The 22,580-nt window shown below is 46.9% G+C and overlaps 1 protein-coding gene across 4 annotated transcripts in view; it reads right to left on the bottom strand.

The window, feature by feature from the left end:
* KAZN (kazrin, periplakin interacting protein) overlaps positions 1 to 22,365 on the bottom strand; it is an 81,706-nt gene extending 59,341 nt beyond the window's left edge. For all 4 annotated transcript variants that reach the window (XM_078611286.1, XM_078611285.1, XM_078611287.1 and 1 more), the window contains exon 1: positions 21,684 to 22,365. In XM_078611286.1, coding sequence (XP_078467412.1) covers positions 21,684 to 21,858 — 175 coding nt within the window. In that variant the 5' untranslated portion in view covers positions 21,859 to 22,365. The remainder of the gene's footprint in view (positions 1 to 21,683) is intronic.
* Between the last annotated feature and the right edge of the window lie 215 nt (positions 22,366 to 22,580).

Here is a 22,580-nt window from a genome sequence, read left to right on the forward strand (position 1 = left end):
ATTTCCAGCACCGACTCAGGGCTAAAAACGGGAGATGAGCACCAGCTCGGTGATTGCTTTTTGACAGGCTCGGTGAATCCACTGAGAAATTTGAGTTTCAGTACTGTATTTGTAGAGACCTGTGTAAATATGAGATGAGCATCCTGGCTAAAATACACTTTATTGACTCTGCAACCCAGAGTTTAGCCTACATCCTGTTAGGTGAATGCAGCAGGTGGTGAAACACCGGGAGAACCCACGGAACGCACTGGAGGCCGAGGATTTCACAACAACGACATTCGACTGCTCGTTCAGATTCGAGACCGAGATGTCATCGTCGCCGCTGCCACCGCACCTCGCCAAAGCTTCCTTCCCTCTGCCAGATCCCACAGCTGCTGCTGCTGCTGCTGCACAGCCAAGACACGTGACCTCCAAGCTCTTCCCCGACCGTCTCCCACCGTCCACCCTGAGGTCTTCTCTTCCCCTTGGTCGCCGGACTCGTGGAGACCGCTCCAATGAACCGTGTCGGCAGTCGGCCCATCACGGGGTGCTACCGACAGCACTCACCACCACCTGCCACGCTCTCGTCCAGACTCCTGCATTGCGTTCTGTGTTTGCGAGGTGTGCGTCACTACACCCGGGCCGCCCTTACCAACGAGGCATCCCACCTCAAGGGATTAGTCAGGTAAAATATTTTAATAAAGACTTCTACAATAACTCTTAAATGGTAACTCTTATAAATGAGCAGACAAATTGTTTTTTATCCACCTACAGTAATAACCAGGGCGGCCTGCCAGATTCAAATCACAAACCCCTGCAACGAGAGGCGAACAAGCTACAGCTCTGCCATGTCACCACCCGTAACATGCCGGGGCGGTTCCCCATACGCACCGCACCGGCATCAGACCACGCACGCACCACACAAAGACTAAACAAAGATCCCCAGTACAGACTGTGGGGCAAGTGCTGTTAGCGAGCACCTATGAAGGCCGGCACGGTACACAAGGGGGTGGGTGGCCAGCACCACGCCCGGCCGCCTTTGTCTCCCTAGTGGCGATGTTTTTACGCACCGCACCGCATTTCACTGCCCACGCACCGCACACGCGCCGCACTGCACCAGAGAGTACCGTGCAGAGCGCCCTGGAGCGGGGAAAGCCGCCGGAGAGATTTGTGGAGTCGCCTACCCACACAACGTGCCACACGAGAGAAGGCTCCGTCGTTTACATTATCTCGTTTTTTATGTTCGCCTTGATACAAAATACCATCACGTCTGTGTCATCCAGACACAGCGGTGGAAAGAAGCCCGTTTACGCTGGAATGCCAAACAGGGTCAACGTAAATGTTCACACCTCTTCTTCTGTTCCCACACTGCGTGTCTCTGCAGAGATAAATGACAGTGAACGTCGGCTGTACATTCACAGTTCCACCACTGCTTTAGCGATATGTCTGCGTTCAGCACGACAGGAATGTACACTGAAACTACTGCACGGTGAGTAACCCAAACAGGCTCAGGATAAACCCTGAAGAAAGTGAACACTGTACTTGATTACATGCCCAGCGTACAGTGCTTACACATGCACTGCTCGGGGTCCAGAGGTCAACGGCACTTCATTTACACGCCCAGTCATAGACGAGGTGCTTATACATAATTAAGGAATATGAATACACTCTTATTCAAAATGATTCATTAACATTGTAATTATCAAATTGGACTACATTAATATTTACAGGCTTAAACACTAATTTACTTTTGAATGAAATAAAGAACCAGAATTTTGTTTTACTACGAAGAAGACAATCTGCAGGTGTTTAAAATGCAACGCAGGCAAGGAAGCACCAACATTGTGAGCAGTGCAGTAATTTAATTATATATTATTATAATTTGTGTTATTATTTCATTTCTTTATAGAGAAGAGCCTCGTTGAGTTAAGCACCTCTTAGAAGGATTCTGAATTGGGTTGTTGGGCAAATTTCCCTCGTGCGTGTGTACACGTGTGTGTATGTGCACGTGTGTGAGTGCATACACGTGAGTGTGTGTACACGTGTGTGGATGTGCAAGTGTGTGTGTGTGCACGTGTGTGTGTGGATGTGCACGTGTGTGTGTGGATGTACACGTGTGTGAGTGTGTACACGTGTGTGTGTGTACACGTGTGTGTGTGTGTACACGTGTGTGTGTGTGTACACGTGTGTGTGTGTGTACACGTGTGTGTGTGTGTACACGTGTGTGTGGGTGTACACGTGTGTGTGGATGTACACGTGTGTGTGGATGTACACGTGTGAGTGTGTGCACGTGTGTGTACACGTGTGTGTACACGTGTGTGTACACGTGTGTGTACACGTGTGTGTACACGTGTGTGTACACGTGTGTGTACACGTGTGTGTACACGTGTGTGTACACGTGTGTGTACACGTGTGTGTACACGTGTGTGTACACGTGTGTGTACACGTGTGTGTACACGTGTGTGTACACGTGTGTGTACACGTGTGTGTACACGTGTGTGTACACGTGTGTGTACACGTGTGTGTACACGTGTGTGTACACGTGTGTGTACACGTGTGTGTACACGTGTGTGTGTGTATGTACACGTGTATGTGTGTGTACACGTGTGTGTGTGTGCGATCAAGGGATGGCTCCCTATTGGTCAACCACGTTATGTATGCCGATGATTTGGTAATAGCTGCTCATTCAGAAGAGGAGTTGGAGACGCTGCTGCTGAGACTGGAGTGTGCCACTAAGAGGTGGGGCCTTACCATCAGCCCCACCAAAACTAAGCACCTGCCTGGGTATTTTGTACCATCGGGCACTCCGCCCCCACAACTCCCAATCGGTGATGGGGCAGTTGTGGAGAGAGTAGAGAGTTTCCCATACCTGGGCAGTGTGCTCATGACCGGCTCCAGTTTATCAGCAGAGGTCTCACTCCGAATCAGTCGAGCGGCAATATATTTTCATCGGTTGCGTAACGCTGTGTGGAAGCTACCTGGTCTGTCGCTCCGCACGAAGCTTCAGGTCTTCTCGGCCACGGTCATTCCCTCCCTTCTCTATGCTTGCGAAACGTGGACCCCCCTAGTGGAGCATCTTCGCCGGTTGGAAACATTTAGGCTGGCCTGCCTACGATCCATCCTGGGTTTAACCAGGCTGGATTGTGTGAGGAGCTCACAAGTCCTTGAAAGATCTGGGCAAAGTCCCATCAGTGAGCTCCTCCGGCAGGCAAGGCTGCGTTGGCTGGGTCATGTAGCCCGCATGCCCAGCCACCGCATGCCTAAACAGCTTTTGTTCGGCCGGATCGAGGGGGCTAAACGGGCGCGGCACGGGCTAGAGAAGAGATGGAGTGATGTGGTACAGGAGGACGTGGAGCTGAGTGGACTTGCCGATGACTGGTACCAGCGGTGTCAAGATCGGCCTCAGTGGAGGAGGCTCGTGAAGGACGCTACTGGGCAGTTGGAGGCAGTCGCCCTCCAACAACAACGGAGGGCGGAGGAGCGACGCTCACAACAACGAGCGGAGCGCCGGGTGGCTAAAGCACAGCAAGTTGGCACAGTAGGGGGCACAGGTGGTGCATCAGCCAGTCATCTCGGTCATCTCGGTCAGTCGACCCGTGGCACCTGGGTCTGCCCCGTGACCTCCTGCCAGCGGGCGTTCGACACTTCACGTGGCCTCAAGGTGCACATGGCCTGGCACAAGCGTCGTGGTGACGTCACCGCCACTTAGTGGCGAATGGCGGTTGTTGTGTTGTGTGTGTGTGTGCACACTAGAGGCCAAAGCGACTGGAGTAGCCCCCACACGCTCACAGGGGAGCAACGCTCTAAGGTCCACACAGAATAATCACCTTCCTCGTTGTGGCTAATATACTTAACATAAATAAGCACACAATTTGCCTTCTTCACATATCTAATCCTCCACGTAAGTATAGTTTACACCACACCAGCCACACAGCCTTCTGGGAGTGCATCATTTCGTCAGCAGCATTGGTTCGACACAAGCAATCTCTGGGCCCGTTTTGACAGTGTGCCTCATGAGCAGTGAGGCTTGCTTAAACCAATGCTAGTGAGCTGTACGATTGTAAGATGTAAAAAGGCAAAGGCCTACTGGACGTTTGTGAAAATGAGTTTCATAGCTCATCGGATTCCTCCAGTCTAAAAACAGATTCTGATTCTGTCTGCACAGATGGGTCTACAAACCCACTTGCTGTACGCTCACTTTCTTGGCCACTTTACATCCTGCTGAGCAGAGCACCAAAGGTGCAAAGCGTCAAGTGGCCAGCAACAAACAGCACGAGAAAGTTGATAAATGTAGACGTTGACACGTTTATTAAATTGAACAAGTTTATAAGTGGTTGGGAAAAGAGATGATGGGAGGGAATTCCAAGTGCAGCTTTAAGAGAAGTGGTGACCTGCAGTGTGGGGGTTGAAGAGATGGAAGAGCCGGTGGCGAGTAGACCGAATACTGAATATGGTCCAGGAATCAATGAAGGAAGTTTACGGGAACAATAACTGTGGTGGTAGTGATAGGAGGATGATAACGAAATCTGTTGATCCAGAAACTCTCTTTTGAAGCGATGGATTATATGCAAATGCAACCGTGCCCAGCTAAATAAATGTATTTTTTTAACTTAAAAAAAAATATCACGTGATAGACAACAGTTAAGCAACTTAGAACTTGCATCATCCACAACGATCAGGTGACCTGTACTTAATCATGGATCAGCCTTATCAGCGACGTGTTCTGGAACCTATGTGCCAATTATCTCTGTAACCCACCCCACCTGGGGCCAGAGATTGCTCCTCTTTAACCAACGCTGCTAAAATTACCTACTCCCTGAAGGAAGTGTGACTAACGGAATGCGCAAAAAACATTTTTCACGTGGAATTACAAATAAGGGAAGGAGGCATATGTACCATCTGCTTATTTATTTTGTCGCTTCCTACACCGAAATATGAATGAAATATTGAACATCTGGCCAGTGGACATGGGGTTGTAAGCATCTACCTGCATTGAGGACGCTCCACAGCAAACCCGAAGTCGGATTCAAGACAGGAGCTAACGGCGCGGTGAGTCACTGCAGCCATATACCGCAAGCTGTCTGTACAGTAAGCATGAAGTCATTGCCTATTTTTAGACTTGTCCTCAACAGAAAATTCAAGAAGCCATACAGAGTAAAAAATATTTCATATCAACTCTTGGTTTCACCTTGTAGGTAATGTCAACGGCTTGCCGTACTTACTGACTGTAGGGGCCAACTCAATCACTTGGACGTGGCTGACCCTTACCTGAGGGTTGCCACCTTTTGCACAGGGGACCAAACAAGGACACATTTCCCCGTCAGCCTTGGTCTATTATCAAACCCGTAAACACCAATAAAGTTCAACACAAGACGGTACCAGGCGTCAGTAGAAATAAATTCCCGCCACCTGACACACACAGATGCTAATTCCCAGACTGTCCGGCTAAAACGGGGCTGGAGAGATAACCACTCACATGACCTCGACAATCACTTGGATGACTGCATCAATGTCCACTGAGGCAATGCTGATGTCTACAAAGGCCAGACACACTACTCCTATTTGATATTAATGAGGTCCTTATCAGAATCTGATTTCTTTAACACAGTTGCTGAGCACCAGAACCAAAGGCTCAAAATGTCACGCGTAGGTGAGACACGTAAGGTTGACTCCTGAGAAGAGTAAGTGGTCTGGCAGGATATGTCGCGAGAAGAGATGACAGTGGCCCGTCACAACATTGACATCAGGATGGATCGCTGCACCGTGAGGCCAGCAGTGGATAAATCATGGCTGATTATGATAATCATTCACTTGTTCACTGCCATCGCCTTGGGTCATGCGACCACACATCAGAAAAGTACAAAGGCCAATCTCTTGTCCAATCACGCCCATGTATGGCCTCTCACGTCACACAACAGGGGTGCTTCCTCTGCATCGTGAGCCCACAGACGTCTGTTTATGGTAACAACTCGAGTGCTCTAACATAACAGATTCATATACAGCTCCTAAATGGAAGTACTGTGTGGGTGTTCAGGCACATGAACAGATAGCAGTGACTGTCCAGCCTTTCCAAACCCATCTCAATGAAGACGGAAGCTTGTGTTGCCTCCGAAACGTCGTGATTTGTATTTTATTTTTTATTTAACTTTTATTAATTTTAATTTTTTACCTACGTGACTTTACCGAAAAAACCTAAGAATATGAAGCCTTACGGAGTCTCAAGACTTGATTTTAGGAGGGTCATGCCAAGTTTTCACAGTAGGGGTTAATGTTGCTAAATATAATCCCAACTGAGTAATTTGCAGGTAGCATTAAAGCATTTGAATGTTTGGCCGAATCAAGTTACGATATCAATGTGTGTTTTAGTTGTGGGAGAAAACGCGAGAACCCAGAGTGAACCATACAGAACAGAGGGAGGATATATACACTCAAGGCAGAATGGCGTCCGAGTTGGGAATCGAGCCCAGGAAGTTCTTGCTGTGAGAGGCTCAAGTAGAACCACTGTGCCATCCTGCCATCCCAAAATCCCTGAATTGGCGACCTTTTTATTGATTTACTTGTTGAAATATTTCACCTGGAAAATCCCTTGGGGATGGAAAATCTCGTTGGCAAGAGTCCTGGAGGGTCACCTTTCTCCTGACACCAGAATCTTCATAAGGTCAAATGTTGTCTTTGTTACACTGTATTGTTAAAAATGACCCTGCCTTTACAAAGGCTACATACGGTGAACTTCTTTCGCACCGTATGTAGCCAACCGCGCTAATTAGAGGATAACAAACTAAACACGAAAGGCATACATATAAAGGCACCATTTAATTTCTTTGTTGAAATATTTCAACTGTAAAATTTCTTCGGATGTATTTTGTTTGGATACAGTAGTAACATTCAGCTTGTCATTTGTGAATTGACCTTGAAAAAAATACAACCCCTACAAAGCACAGTGGCTCTCAAGAAACGTGAGCGCAAGCTAAGGCCTGGATTGGTAACCAACAGGCAATTTCAGAAGCGATTACCGGTTCTGAAAGGCAGGAACCGGTAATCTTTTTCATCCTGGTCTCTTGAATTCTTACCTGGATATAAAGCAAATAATACATTTGAATTTGTTGCCCTGAGGGGTTATTAATGTCACTGGTTGGCCCACGCAGTCACCTCCTGTTCAATGCACAACTCGTAACTTGCAAGTGGTTTTTGTTCAAGCTTCCCACCCTGTCTGAGGCATGCCTCGTGTGCCGACAGGCCTTCAAAGAGCAAAAACCCGCCGCTGACGCCAAACCCAAATGTGCAGGAGCTCCCATTATCCTATCACTGTACCAGCAGGAGAGGTCCGTGTGCCCGAGCAGAATTCTGTGCAGCTTGAGGTGAAACATATTTAGCGATACCAGCTTGCATGTATGGCAAATACAAGTGCATCGTGATACCAAACATATTCAATAATCTATAGCATTGCCACGGAGGAATACATAAAATAAATAAGCAAAGACCTCCTTTACATGTCTGTTCCCTCGCACAAATAACAAAAGTACCTTTCACATCCCCTCAGCCACAAGGCCTTCTGGGAGTGCATAATACTAGCAAACACACGACCGGTTTCGACATTCAATGTCTCACCAGCAGAGCCAGGCATGCCGAAAGCAATGCTGGTGAACTGCCAGATAAATAAGGTTGTTGCATAATTTACTTGTATTGGCAATTGTAAGATGGTGGTACAACTCGTGTGTTGGGGGCTCAGGTGGTACCAACAACATTTGGTCTGGGCCTATGGATTAAAAGAGCCACATGGTTTTCTTTTGTCTTTCTCATACGGGAGCTAAAACTACCTCCACAATACACGTCATCAATGCAAATTATGCAAAACAGGATATGAAGTGTTGATTTCCGCCTTTGGGTCTAGAAGGATAGGAAAGTGCACTATGGCTGAGAGCCATTGAGCTGAGCTTTAAACAATAAGCCAATTTGTTCCAGCTGTGGCCCCAGTCCCTCCCAATCAGCCAGTGCATCCGGTTCCTGTCTACCGGAGATCCTTGAGTATTTACGGAAAAAATAACATGGGCGAGAACTCCATAGAGGATTATGTCCGTAAGTTTAATTGTGCGCTTAGAGCACATGTTTAAAGCTGGATTCTGAGGGTTACATGCTTCTCCGCCCACACAATCTGCTGCTGTCATAGATGTGAAAGTCTTTAATTCATTATCCGTTCAAACAAGCCGATTTCTACTTATAACAGTAATTAAAATGTATAATGCACATTCCATTCTAGGATCCCAATGCGCAATGCATGAAAAGCAGGAAGCTAAAACAGAACCAGGGCAACTGACCAAACGAAAGAGGGAAGGTCACTTTAAAGAGATGGGTTTTCAAAGCAGACTTAAATATACCTACCGAATCGGATTGCCCGACTTCAAGTGGCAAGGCGTTCCACAGCCTGGGTGCCACGCTAACAAAAGCCCGATCACCAAAAGAGCGCCACCTAGACCTGGGAGTGGTGAGCAGTTGGACATCAGAAGATCTTAAGGACCTTGACGGAATATATAAATGTATTAGTTCCTGAAAGTAATGAGGGGTGAACCCTTTTAAAGCCTTATAGGTTACGTATGAGACTGAATATCGAAACTGGTTCAGCATATGCTTGTTTTGAACCAATTCTAATTAAATCATTCACTTAAAGAAGACCACGTTGCTAATGGGATGTTGTAATAAATCACTCTTGTTTTTTTATGTGGAAGGACAGATATGGGAATATGCTGCCTAATGATTGTTACTTATATTCTCCACAACAGTGCTAATGCTTAGTTCGTGTCATGCGACTACTGTCGAACTACAATTGAATTGGTCTTAGGAAGTTATTCAAACATTTTCACGTGCAGTAATTGAAAGGCACATTGAGAATGTCGTTCTGCAGTTGTGAAACGGAATACATGTTTATCTTAAAGAGCTCAGAAACTTCAATCGGCAATTTCAGAACAAGGTTCATGAGCAGCTACAAGGGTGGACACGCACACACACGCCTGGGGAGGATAAGCTGTGATGATATTCTATCCGTGGTTTATCATATTTATGGTGCTGTTGGTGAGCCAAGGGGTTTGGCTCACCATCATCAAAGCCTGCACAGGTTCAGCAAGTCCAATTTCATATCTTCTGGTAAGGCCTGGTAAATAATCAAACCAAACCGAGTGCTTAAAACACACATACATGAAATAGAAAGCACTGCACAGTGCTGGAGGTGGGAATGATACAAGTGCAGCCCTGATATGTCTTGCTCGCACCAATGGCGGCAGAGAGAGCCCCCCTCTAGAGTGTACACCAAGCCGACTCTTCCACGCTGGACAAACATCATGGACGGGAGGGGTGGGAGTACCCACACTCTGCCCCACCACACACGGCCTGCCAACAGAGTAACTGTGGTGGTGTATCTAGGTATGCTGCCTGGTGGGCATTATCTCAGCTGCTGCGTCGGGAGATGAAATTGACCGCCGGGGCTCTGGATGGTGAGTCCACTGTGCCAACCGCCAGGCAGCAGCCCGCACAGCACTGGGCCATAACTAGAATCGGAGCATCATCAATGAGTGATTAAAAACAAACAAACAAATCGAAGAGGTTTCACAGGTAGTAATGTACGTGAAATGTAGTGCTTTTGTGACTTTTAAACTAATTCACTGTCAGTCAAGATGCTTCAATTGACCAGGAGGTGAAAAACACCGATTGAGACACACGAAACGACATTGCCTCTCTTGCGAGGGCAACCTGGGTTACACCAAAATAACACTTCGCTACTAAATCACATCGTAGCACAGCACTACTTCGTCACCGAGCACACATATTTTCGAGTATGTTTCTCTCCTTGGTAAAATTGTTATCTTTAACTTGCAACAGCCAGTTTTGGGCAGGTGAAACACAAGCAGATACCGTCTTGGGTAGTTGATTTGGATTCTGGACATTCTTTCCGACCAAAGACAGTGCACGTGTGGTTTTGACCACGACACCCCATACATGGGTCTTCACCAGTCCACCATGGCTTCCAGGATCACGCATGTGGAACGGCCGATGTATTTGTACGTGCATGCGCTCATAGAGTGTGCTTATGACGACCTCGTGCAACCGTTACGAGCACAGGATATTGATCAGTGTCGTTGTGGATAAGGTTATACTCGTAGTATATGACAGAAAAGTTATGTGGTTCAATGACCTGAGTGGATTCCTGCCTGGCTGGTTACCGTGCTTCTAAGTGCAAATGCGTGGCAGTGACGTCACCACGCATATCTGCGTGGTGACGTTGGTTAAGGAAAGCCCCACTGCCGTTAAGACGCTGAATGTTGAGGCCGGTGCAGAGTTTGCTTGTGTTGAACCAATGCTGCTAAAATTATGCTCTCTCAGCATAATTTTAGGGACAAATGTGGTGTGATGCCTGCTTGTTGATGTGGTATTTAAGATAAATGCCACACTTACTGCTTCCAGCACTGCTAAAGCAAGTAGTCATCTCAGGTGATTATGGAGGCATAGGTTCTAAGTACGTTTGCTCTAAAGATTTTCCCAATTGGCATTTGTTATTTTTGAATGGGAAATGAAAAACACAGTAAGAGCTATTGTAATTGTTTGGTAATTGCCTCAGGCAGAAACAATTGGGAATGCTGAAGCGTATTAGTGTGTAATGTTTCTGTGATGACTGATGCAATGTGCTTGTGGGCTTACGCTGTCTACCTCGGTTCCTTCTGATGAACATAATTGCAAATGAAGTGATCTACATATCTAGCATTATTTAACAGATTTATTTTTTGAATATTACACATTTCAAGCGATTTCACACGCATACAGAGATGGGACTTGCATAAGTCTGCTTATCACAACAATCTCATGGGGAATTGCTGCTTTACTCATCTGGCTCAGGAGGAATCGAAGAACCTTGGTTTTCTTTTCCATGCCAAAGCCTATTTAACTCAAAGCAGTTATCACTGTTGCTGTACAGAGCACAGGTTCGACCTCAGCTGGAATCCTGCTGCTGCTGTCTTGTCTAAGTTAGGGTGGCATTACCAGTTCCTACCTCTCTGAAATTGAAGAATTCAACATAAAGCAGTCACAGAGTTACTGATGAAGCAGCACTCACGGATTCACTCGCTCAGCGGTGGTGTCACCTCCTTATTACTACTTTACTTATACTACCATGGCTACTGTTCCCATGAACTTCACTCATTCATTCCTCCACCCGTGTTGCGGACTCGGTCGCTACCAAACCGACTGTCATTTCATCCACACTGCGATAAACCACCACACTGTTGGCCACAACAACACCACCCACTCACTCGCCACACTGCTTGTGAGAGCTTGGTTGACTGCATTAGTCTCCACTGAACAAAATGCCTTTGATAGTCTACAAAGGTTAGGCACAATAATATTTGATGAACATTTGTATTCTTTATAACCTTGCTGATGGAATGTATGTGACCAATTGTAAATAACTGTTTCTAAATCCACTTCGCAAGGTTTGTTGGCGTCGAAATTGCCCATTATCCGGTCCTCTCTGAGCTCATTGACAATGCACGTGTGTGTGTGATGAGACTCGAATGTGCCCGCAACTTTTCAAATCAGTTGTCGCTCCCTTTTGGAATAAACAAAATAAATCATAAACACAATTTATAATACAGACATAGTTTATGACGCATTGTTCGATCGAGAACTCCGAGACGTCCACTCAGCCTGAAATGAGTACCTGGTGCATCAGCACTTGGGAGACAAAGGCAGCCAGGCGCGGTGCTGGCCACCCATCCCCTCACGTGCTGTGCCGACCTTCAGGTGATGCTAAACAGGATTTACCCCAACAGTCTGTTAAGGCTATACCAGGGATCTTTGACGATATGTACAGGTCTCAGTCACATGCAAAATTAGAACATTACACACAGGTACACGTGTAGTCTTCACTATACACTGTATATTATAGTAGTGCACAATAGTCTGTACAGCATAGTTCACGGTGCTGTGTAGTAAGTACACTGTGGACGCTTCGCAACACGTATGATCGTTATATGCGGGGTGGCTGATGCAACACGACCACTGCACGCAGGTATAAAATCGACACAAGAGAACAGGTTCCTGCAGGTACGCTCGTTATAAACGAGGAATCGTTATAACAAAGTAATATTCGAGATTTGCTGCTCATTTTGATCCAACAGCTGTTGTTTATTTGTACTAATGATGAATTTGAGAAAAACAAGTCATTTACAAAAAAAATCTGAACAAAATAAATTGTTGGCAGGATATCATTTTTAACAGGTATAATTGGCACAGATGGCAAGACCGAGAGCATTGACTTACATAGTGTATATTTAATTGTGGGGTGGAGCGGTTACACAGTGGTTAGCATACTGTCCTACAAATACCGCGACCTGAGCTCCTGCCCATGGCTAACAACAGCGGTGTGTGACATCCCATCCAAGTCGGGGCCCCCTCCATCACCCCGCACCGCCTAGCTACTCCGTTCAGGTTTTGCTAATCGGTAGCACATCGCTGCGATATTGTTTCCAGTCTTGGTCCCATATGTACAGTGTTGTGTTGTGTTCCACAGAAGGCTGCAAGGAGGAGGGTGCATTGCGTTCAATTCCCGGCCGGACCTCCCTCCACATATTGACCAGGATGGCGATGTATGGTCAGACAAACCCCCCACGACTGACACGGTGTGAGGAGGCCTTCATCCAGCAGTAGATTGACCTAGGAGTGCAATTGTTAACTTATTTAAACACCAACACGTCTGAGAATCCATCCAAGAAGGTTGAGCCGTGAGGCTGAAGTCAGCAATGTTTCACACCGAGGTGACGTGATGTGATGCATGAAGTCCATTGCACCAGCTTTGCTAAACTAGCAACATATTTTATATTGATTTAATATTGATAATTGAACAGCTACCAGAATATGGTTCGAAAGTACAGGCTTACCTGAAGGTGAAGTTAAACTTTACATAACAAAGTGCTGACTCTTAATATGATATATCTATATACACACTTTGCTCTGTTTACCATTGTCTTTCTAGCAGTGGAAATATAAGTTACATCCCTGCTCACCACATTGGCAAAGCAGCACTTGCAACTTCTGGGTCATTTGCTGTTATGATTTTACAGCATTTAGGTCAATGGGATTGTTTGAGAACCGATGTCTGGCCGGATGACTGATGCATGACTGTACAAGACTGACACACATCATCAATGACATTCCAGAACCTTGTGAGAATGTAACCGTCATTTCTGAGTCTGTGGGCATTTTCCTGTTAAGATGTCATCAACATTAATAAATTGTAATTTTTACTATTATTCAATCATCATCATCAAACATCAATTATCTACTGCTGGATTAAGGCCTCCCCGTGCCGTCACCATTGCTCGTAGTCCTATGATGTCATAATCCATCTCGCTCCTCCACATCACCTCATCTCATTTCTCTATCTCTATGGTGGTCATCGCGTCCGGCATGTTCCATCCATGCATTGCCATTCTGTCACCAGTCTTATCCAACGGCTATCATCACTTATAGCAATGTGTCTCACCCAGGCCCACTTTTTCTCATAGTAAAAGTGTTGAATTTGCACATGTACTCTGATCCATGTACTCATATTTCTGTCTTTCAATGTAATTCCCATCATGCATCTCTCCACGCTTCTTGGTATATTTTTGTAATTTTGCCGAGTTTTTGTTTGCTAAGTTTCAAATCCATGTCATAACATATAATATGCACTGATTAATGTTTTCTAAAGCCTCATTGATATGATGTTGCTTGTTATTGTCAAGTTCAAAAGCTACTCTGGTCCTGCTAATGCTCTCTTCTCTAGTTCATCGTGTGTATCCCGGCAAGTTACCGAGATAAACATTCATACGCTGGTGGTTTCAAATGATAAACTTGCTCAATGCACCAAATCTGTGAAATCGTATCTGTTACAACTTTGATGGTGCTGTTTTCTGCTGGCCACTTGACATTGAGCCTTTTGGCCTGACCTCAACAACTGTGAAAAAAATCCAAGTAAACATTGCGGAAAAATTACTTCCAAACATTCCATGCTTGAAACAATCTCCTGTGAGGACTGAACGTTATCCAAGCTACCGAGCGCAATGCTCGCACAAGCCAGTAGAAGGATTTACGGTCTATGCATAGTGCAGTCCAGCTGGTTTTGGCTCAAACAAAAAACGGGCATGACAATTACCGTGCTGACATTAGGGGGCATGACAAAGAGTGCGGTCCCCAGCAGGTCAATGCTGCATGAACACAGAGATACGTCATGTCCCACGGAAGACAAAAGAGTTTGCCATTCCTAGTACAAAAGAAACAATGCACTATCCACAGCGAACGCACGCTCAGCACACACCGCTGCTTTCAAATGTTCGCTTCAGAGCTTTCTTTCGAATGTATAATATAAGCCACGCATTTCATTTAAATCTTTCGCAAAGTGAGCACTTGTTTTTTTTTTTAAAACGTAAAAAAGCTGGTGCAAAGAAAATTGTTGCCAGCGCTTTCTAAATCGGTTCTCATTCATTCGTTGCTCATCGAAGAAATTAACTCTAAAATGTAATTTAATACGGAGGTCATCCTGGCAACACATTCTGTTACCAAAAGCATGCAATTAAAAAATGTGCTTTTAAACGGACATTGTTTGACTTGGCTACTGAATGGGGAACGGCGAAGCTGACAAAAGAATGGTTTATGTTGGAGTTTAATTTAGAAGATGCCACAATGCTAACAGCACGTACCAGCTGCACTAGAACACCACCACGCATTCATTTCCACATTACAGCTATGGGGTTTCTAAAAAAACCGTTAATTGCTGAGCTTAGGCCCAAAGGCCCAAAATATCAAGCGGCCAGCAACAAATGGCACTATCACAGCTGCAATAATTAAAAGTGAATACGTTTCTTGAATTGCGCTAAGTTGCAAGAACTTGGGTAAAGAGACGATCGGAGAGAATCCCAAGTTGGAGCATTGCGAAGAAAGAAGCAGAAAGAGCAGCGAGACGAAACGGTCTGGTTAATAGTATCTATGGCATTAGTGAAAAAAGATGAGGAGGCCACTGGCCACAAGTGAGCGAGTGACTGGAGTAAAATAGTAAGTGCTGGATCATAAATCAACTTTACTAATTTACTCTAAATTCTGAAAAGAAAAGCAAGCTTCTTCGATGCCTCCTTAACCAGATTAGGAACACAGCCATTCCATGACAGTTCAGATAAGACTGTTGTACCAGGTCTAATCACATGTACCAGAAGCCTACATCCACCACCATGGATTTCACAACACAACTGAGGTTTATCAGCAACCTGTGAAACAGGAGTTCATGCTCTTTGGGTCTTTGGGTAAAGTCACGTAGATAGAAAAATAATTTAAAAAATCACGACGTTTCGATTGCAACACAAACAATCGAGTATGAATTCCTGCAGTCACGAAATATTTAAGTCAAGGAGACAGGAGCTTAGGAAGGGGAAATCAGCCACATTTAAAGTGGAAATAACCGAAAAAAAAATACTCAATAGCAACTTGTCTTTGGTCTCTGACCCCAACGTGAGTGGGCAGGTTATGCAGGTAGGCATTGTTAAGGTGACACAGGACCACGATACAACGTAGAGCAGTCAGATGAATTGAGCATCACTCGCTCCAGTCATTTGCTCACTGGTGATTTGTCGCCTCTGTATCACTCGTATATAGCTACTACATTGGTTACTACGACCACAGTTACCCCTTGATGACTCAACACATTCAGAGGGGTCGTCTACCAGAATGGCTGTTTCGTCTCATCCACATTCTGTTCAACAATCAACACTTTCACTCACTCAACCACTCATTCATTCATTCACTCACTCACCCACCGACTAACTAATTTACCACACCGCAGATCACAACACTTCTCATTCCACTTCTTCTCTCGCCCTGCTCCACTTAAGAATGCCCTGCCATCGTCTCTTTTCCACAGCTTAATACAAGAAACGTATTAACCGTCATCATTTCAAACTTTGATCATGCTGCGTGTTGCTGGCAGTTTGACGATGTGTGCCTTGGAGTCTGTGCTCAACAAACATGTTAAAAAATATATATTGCCTGTAGAGATGACCAGTTGGCAGCATACATAGGACAGCCATCCGCACACAAGCTGCCTCGGGGGTGAGGCCGCCGACTGCAAAGCCGTTCAGTCACATACGTAGCCTTGCAATAACAGAGCCCTGCGTGTACATTTTAACGAGCTCATTGGTGACCTGTATTCACATGCGGCATTATGACTGCCATTCATCGGCAACACTTAAATAATTATTAGTCACGCAAATAAGTATCTCTAAGGTGGGACAAAAGTGCTATAACACCATTTATCATCACTTAGCAGAGTTAAAACACCTTTTCCTTGGTAAGGAACTACGTTAATGTATTATTTGAGTGGATATTTACATGCAGAATTAAATGTATTAACATTTTAAGAAGCCATCGAGCAAACATATGTAAGAGCAGTCACGGTCAAATGAGGTAAACAGGATAAACACGCGAAAGCGGAAAAATGGCCGGTCATGGCATACAAAGAATCATGGCATGGTGGGTCCACATGAGAGCTATTAAACAATTGCCAGTAAACCGGTATCCGTTTTCCCCAATTGATGACTGGTTCCGAAAGTCAGGAACTGGTGACCGTTTCCAGTGGAACGTGACAAATGGAGGGATAGGCTTGCGCGAATGTACAAACGGTGTGCCAGCCTAGGCCAATGTCGTGGCTCGTTTGCCCGAATTTATCAGTTACCAGGTAGATGTGCAGCCCTGTAATTGCTCACTCACGCCACTGCCTGAGAAAGGGCCTCCACTAGAGGGAGCTATAGAGGGTATTTGGTCTACTCTTCCATGCTGACCACACGTCTTGAAATAGGTCAGTATACTCACACTTTACTCCACCACGCATCCACCTGCCGATCAGACTGCAGAAAACCAAATTACACTGCTGCGTGGTCAGATTTGGTGGGAAGGGAATTAAGAACTTGCCCCTTTGTTTCAACTGCCCCATCGGGAGATACTATTGAACCGGTGACCTCTGGCTTGCAATTCCAGTATTGACAATTACACCACTATGGCATCATCTCCCTTTTATTCACCAGTCACAAATTTTGACATTTAACGTTTATTGCTCTGGTCATTTATACATTTGTGGCAAACGTTTAGCCGTTTTTTTACCGGAGTTTTTTATGAACACTGACAATGCAAAACAATGCTTTTAATAACCCTAGTTCATATGTACAGTGGCATGTAGAGTGGGTAGTTAGCATATCAACTGAGTCAAAAATCACCCACAAGCAGTTGCAAGTGGGTGGGTCTTGAGATTGGATTTTAATGTGGAGAGGCGATTAGCAGCGTGGGAGCAGGAGAGAAGAAAGTACACATGGAAGAGATTATCATGCTGGGCCTCGAGAGAGGAGGCATTGGTTGCTGGAGCAGAGCAAGCATTATTATTATTATTTGACTTGTTTACCCAGGAAAGTCTTACTGAGTAGGGGGGGTGACGATTGCTTTGTTTCGCAGACAATGGCCTACCATTCTTTGAATGACATCATAGGATCTTTAACATCCACTGTGAAGCAGACAGCCAGTAGTATTTTTATTGTTCATACTTCCGCAGAGTATTAAGCAGGGTGCCCTGCCGAATTAGCACCGTGATCATCTGCAACAAGCAGCAAACGAAGTGGCGGATTCGCAATGCGGTGACCAGAGAAGAATGAGGGTGGGCAGTGGAGGTGGAGCGACAAATCCTGTGGACCTTGCTCCGATAGTGACCCTAACCTTGACAACAAATACTATGCCAGACTCTTGGGCCTTCTCAGGACAGCGAATACTGGAGGATGTTGAGGTTGATGTGTGCACAAGGAAAATAAAGATCTGCAAACTAGCTCTTGGCTTATAACTGGCCGATTGGCAGCACAGTGCAAGATATATATTTAGTGTAAAACTTGCTCCAGGGTCTGCTGTAGATAACATGAAGAATGATATCTCATTTGTAGCAATCTTGTCGTCTTCATTTCCATGGATAACAGAAGAGGCATCGAAATATGGGAAACATTACTGATGAGATCATCCCAGCTGATAATAGTGCTCATGGGCACACCAGTTCTGCCACAATACCATGCAAGAGTGAAACTGAGCATAACCGTGATTTTGCAAGAAAATATTTATTGTTATGCTCAAGTTCAGCATATAAAATACTCTAAATAGTGAAATGTAAAATACTTATAATAATAATAATTTAATTTTGATATCTTATCCCTCGAGATAAGACGGACGCTTGTGTTGCGACCGAAACGTCGTGTTTATTATTTTTTCTATCTACGTGACTTTACCGAAAGAAGCAGAGGGTATAAAGAAATAAGTATGTTTTACATGATAGCAGCATTGGTTCAACACAAGCCAAGTCTGGGCTAGTTTCACATCCGGTGCCTCAACAGCAGTCAGACTTGTTTAAACCAATGCTGGTGAACTGCCAGATGTTTTATGTAAAGACTGGTTTGGACATTCAGTGCCTCACCAGCAGTCAGGCTCGCCTGCACCAATGCTGGTGAACTACCAGATGTTTTTGGCCAAGGATCCTTTCTTTCTGTTAGGTATGGGTCCTCGTTGTACACATGTACATTGCTGCCATGAATTCGCACATGGAACTGTGTTTTGAGTTTACCCACCCATTTAAATATACACCGGTGCACTACATTATAATAGTGTTTCCTATGCACTGTTGGATAGAAGATGCCTCGTTCCCAATGAGAGAAACTGCCATTTTCTACTGAAGGCAAATGTAAATTACACTTCAAAACACAAAACTTTATATTGTGGATGTCAGCTGTGTTACCGTTTTTATAGTGCAATGCATCAGAGGCAATCACTGCTCGCCAGATGCCACGTGTGACCACGACCACCGCGTTTTTAACCCATCCATGTTAAGGGACAATCACTAAGCCTGAAAAATACTTGCGTCATAATCACTGTGAGCCGAGGACTGCTTGAAAGCCAAGATTAGAGCGTATGCCGGATTTGCCATGAAACCAATGGGGTCCGGAAATGTCCCAGATGAAGGAAAAGCACAAGCAGCGCCACATGGCCAACCCCCATTGCCTGTCTGCGATAGCTGGAAAACAAGGGGTTAATTAAAGTGATGGGAGAATTTAAAATCGGGCTCCAAAAGAATAATCACATGCATTTTGGTGATTGATAAATAATTGACCACATTTTACCAACACATACAGTAGGATAGACCAACGCAAAGGTAAACACCCAAACAGCTGTGGTCTGCATAATGCATGTGTATTACAGTGCGAGTTCTAAACAGCATCCATTACTGTCACGACACCACATTACAATTAATCACATCAAGCCGCTCGCCTAAACTGCAACACGGCTAATGCGGTAATTTAAAATGCATTTCAATTTAAAACCTCTACCTACCAGTGTACACAACTTGTTACCCACATTGCTTAAAAAGTCATCGAGTATACGCATTAACAACAAGAGCTGTTATGCAGACTGCACGTTGGTAGCAATAAGGCAGATGGCAGTAACCCATCATCCTAGAAGGTCCATCATTTCTTCATAAAAACCGGAGCAACATGCATCATTTAAACACAAACACGCTGGGCAGCAAAACCAACAGACGGCCAGAGTTTGTGTGTAAGTGCTGCACATAGTTGTCCAAATAAATAATGCATCAAGCAAACACAATGAATGTGTACTTGTGCGCAAAGACTCCGGGTAGGCCCTTTAAAGGACAAGGGAATTGCTTCACCCACTCTGGGTGATGTTACCTCTGCTCGGAAGCGTGCGTATCTCGTTAACAGTCGGGCTTATCGTTAACACAGGAGGGCTTGTGAGAATGGTCACATGGTTTGTGCAAACAAGTGCTGGGGGTTGGAGAACCCGAGCAATGCATGCTCACTGGGTGTCCATTATATGCCAATCTAAACATGTAAATGCTCCCCCCACCCACTCCTTAACTGGGCAACTCCCAGTTTTAGTCCCAACAACAACTCCGTGAAAAGCTCTACACTCTCATTCAGACGCAGAGCTGCTTCAGCATGGAACCATCTACCAGACTCACCAACATGTAGACGATGGAAACAGTCTCATCTCATGTCAATCTCTAATTAAAACTCACTCGCACAACTCTTACAACACAACTCGAGTGCATCATTCGACCGGCGGTGTGCTCCATCAAATTACGTATCTGTACATATTTATGTATTTCACTTGATGAGAGATTCGTTCTATAAATGCAAACGGTATAAGTTATACTGTTGATTGAAAATGTTTGTGTATGTGTGGCTTCATGTTTGCTATGTGTGTGTCACTCGACACCTTGGACAGTCATGTAAACGAGATGATATGCCTCAAGGGAATTTCCAGATTAAATATTGTAACGAATAAAATACTGTGTCGTTATGAGCACCCTGGGCAGTTTCTCCGCAATGCAATCAACAATGTCCAAACACCACGATCAGCAGCCTCCCTCAGGCTTCCACTCCACACAAAGAACACCGAGGCTTTGGAATGATCCCGCAGTTATTGCGGCCAATGTGATGACAGAAAAACATCTGACAGCGGCAGAAAAGCCAAATTAAAATGTGCCACCGTAGAGGGCCTGCAGATTGCGTGACAAGGCCGCTGTCTGCCACACGAACCCAGCGCCGGTGCGCGCCGTGAGGAGACCGAACAGCCCGAGACCTGCGAGCCACCACCACCAACCAGCACCACCAGCAGCACCAGCACCACCACCAGCACCACCACCAGCACCACCACCAGCACCCTGCCACTCACGACGGCGGCATCTCAGCGAAACCACCCCCCTTGTGAGCACCACACCCGGTTTCTATTGTGGAACCAGGTCCCCATAAAAAATGAGCACACATTGCCAAATGGGGTTACCGGTGCCAAATTACACCAAAAGCCAAATGCGTGTTATTGCCAAACGTCAGATAACACCCAACTCACACTACATGCCGCGCTTTCAATCAGGTTGGGTTAGGGTATACCGTTACCGATATTCAATACTCTAAGCCACTCTCAACATCAACCAGATTAGATTTTGCCTAAGCTGTCACCGTGTGTGCTTCGCAGAAAGCGGCATTGGCGAGGTGACAATGGCCTGCCCCGCGCCATCATTTCCCGCACACTCGCCCCCACACCTGTGGCTGCTTTGCCAGCATCCCGAGCCGCACCAGCTCCTGCGCGGACACGGCCCCGTGGTGATCCACACACACATCCCCAAGCCGCGGCTGCTCTGCCATCCATGCTACGTGTGCAGGAGCGGGTGAAGGCGGCATGCGTGGGGGGGCCACGGCTCCCAGCAGCCTCGCGTCGTGCTCTCATCACGTCTGTCTCACCACCACCCCCTCCCTACTATCAGCTCGTGTGCATCCTCCTCCTCCTATCTCTTCTCTCAGCTTCATCTCCCAGGTCTCCTGTGATTTCCCATTTCCCGCAGCTCCATCCCACGTCTATCTCTGCTCTTCTGTCCGAGCGTCCCACCTTCCCTGGCGAGGGGGCCCCTGTCGTCCAGCTCTCCTGGTATCACGCCTGTCCCCTGCCTCCCCCGTCTCCCGTGTCTCACCCTCCCTGGCCATGGGGCCCCTGTATCACGCCTGTCTCCCGTGTCTCACCTTCCCCGGCCATGGGGCCATGAGGCCCCTGGTATCACGCCTGTCCCCCGCCTGTCCCCCGTCTCCCCCGTGTCTCACCTTCCCTGGCGAGGGGGCCCCTGTCGCACATCTGTCCCCTGTCTCCGCCGCCGCCGCCTCCGTCCCGCACTTCCCGGCGCGACACCGAGGCCGAGGAGGCCGCACCCCGCAGCCGCGCTCCGTCCCCGAGGTCCCCCCCGGGCAGCGCCTGTAGCCCCGAGTACTGCGCGGACATGGCGGGGCCCGCGCATGGGGACGGGACGGGGACCGAGGCCGAGGGGTCCGAGACGGAGTCCGGGGCGGGCGGTCTCGACCACAACTCCGGGGAACGAGCGAACAGCGAGCAGCGGAGTCGCCGTGAGAAACCCGCAGGGAGACGTCCCAAGTCCACGAGACGGGCCGATAGGCAGGCAGCGATCAGAAGCAGGACCGCGTCTTGGGCAAGAAACCTACGACCAAGTCCCGGGCCCAGGGCCCAGGGCCTCCGAGTCCGGGGTCCGAGATCTCAGACGTGCGAGTCAATGACCACGTTGAATCCTGGGGTCCGTGGCGAGGGGACGAGGGGGGGGCGGGGACCAGGTCCGGGGTCCGTGATGCGGGACCAGGTCTCGGGATCCGGAGCGAAAGTCCCGGGTCCTAGGTCTTGGGGTCCGTAGCAAGGGAACCAAGTCGAGGTCGGCGGGGTCCGTGACGCGGGACCAAGTCCGTGTTGTCCCCGCGCCGCTGTCCCCGCATCTCGGGGCTGTGGGCGAAACCATCTCGTGGGCGGGCGGAGGGGGGGAGAGGGGTGCGCAGACAGCGGGGCGCGTCGCCCCGGCGACCGGCGAGACCATCTCGCCGACACGCGCAGGGGTGGAACGTGCGCGGTGGTGGGAGCGTCCATTGTGTTTATTGGCGCCGTGCAGCCCCCGTGCGCACTGTGCGCGCGAGGGGAATGGCACTTTCCTTGCGCCATTG

This window comes from Lampetra planeri, chromosome 36 (assembly GCF_965212315.1).
Source record: "Lampetra planeri chromosome 36, kcLamPlan1.2.h2, whole genome shotgun sequence".
Classification (NCBI taxonomy): Eukaryota; Metazoa; Chordata; class Hyperoartia; order Petromyzontiformes; family Petromyzontidae; genus Lampetra; species Lampetra planeri.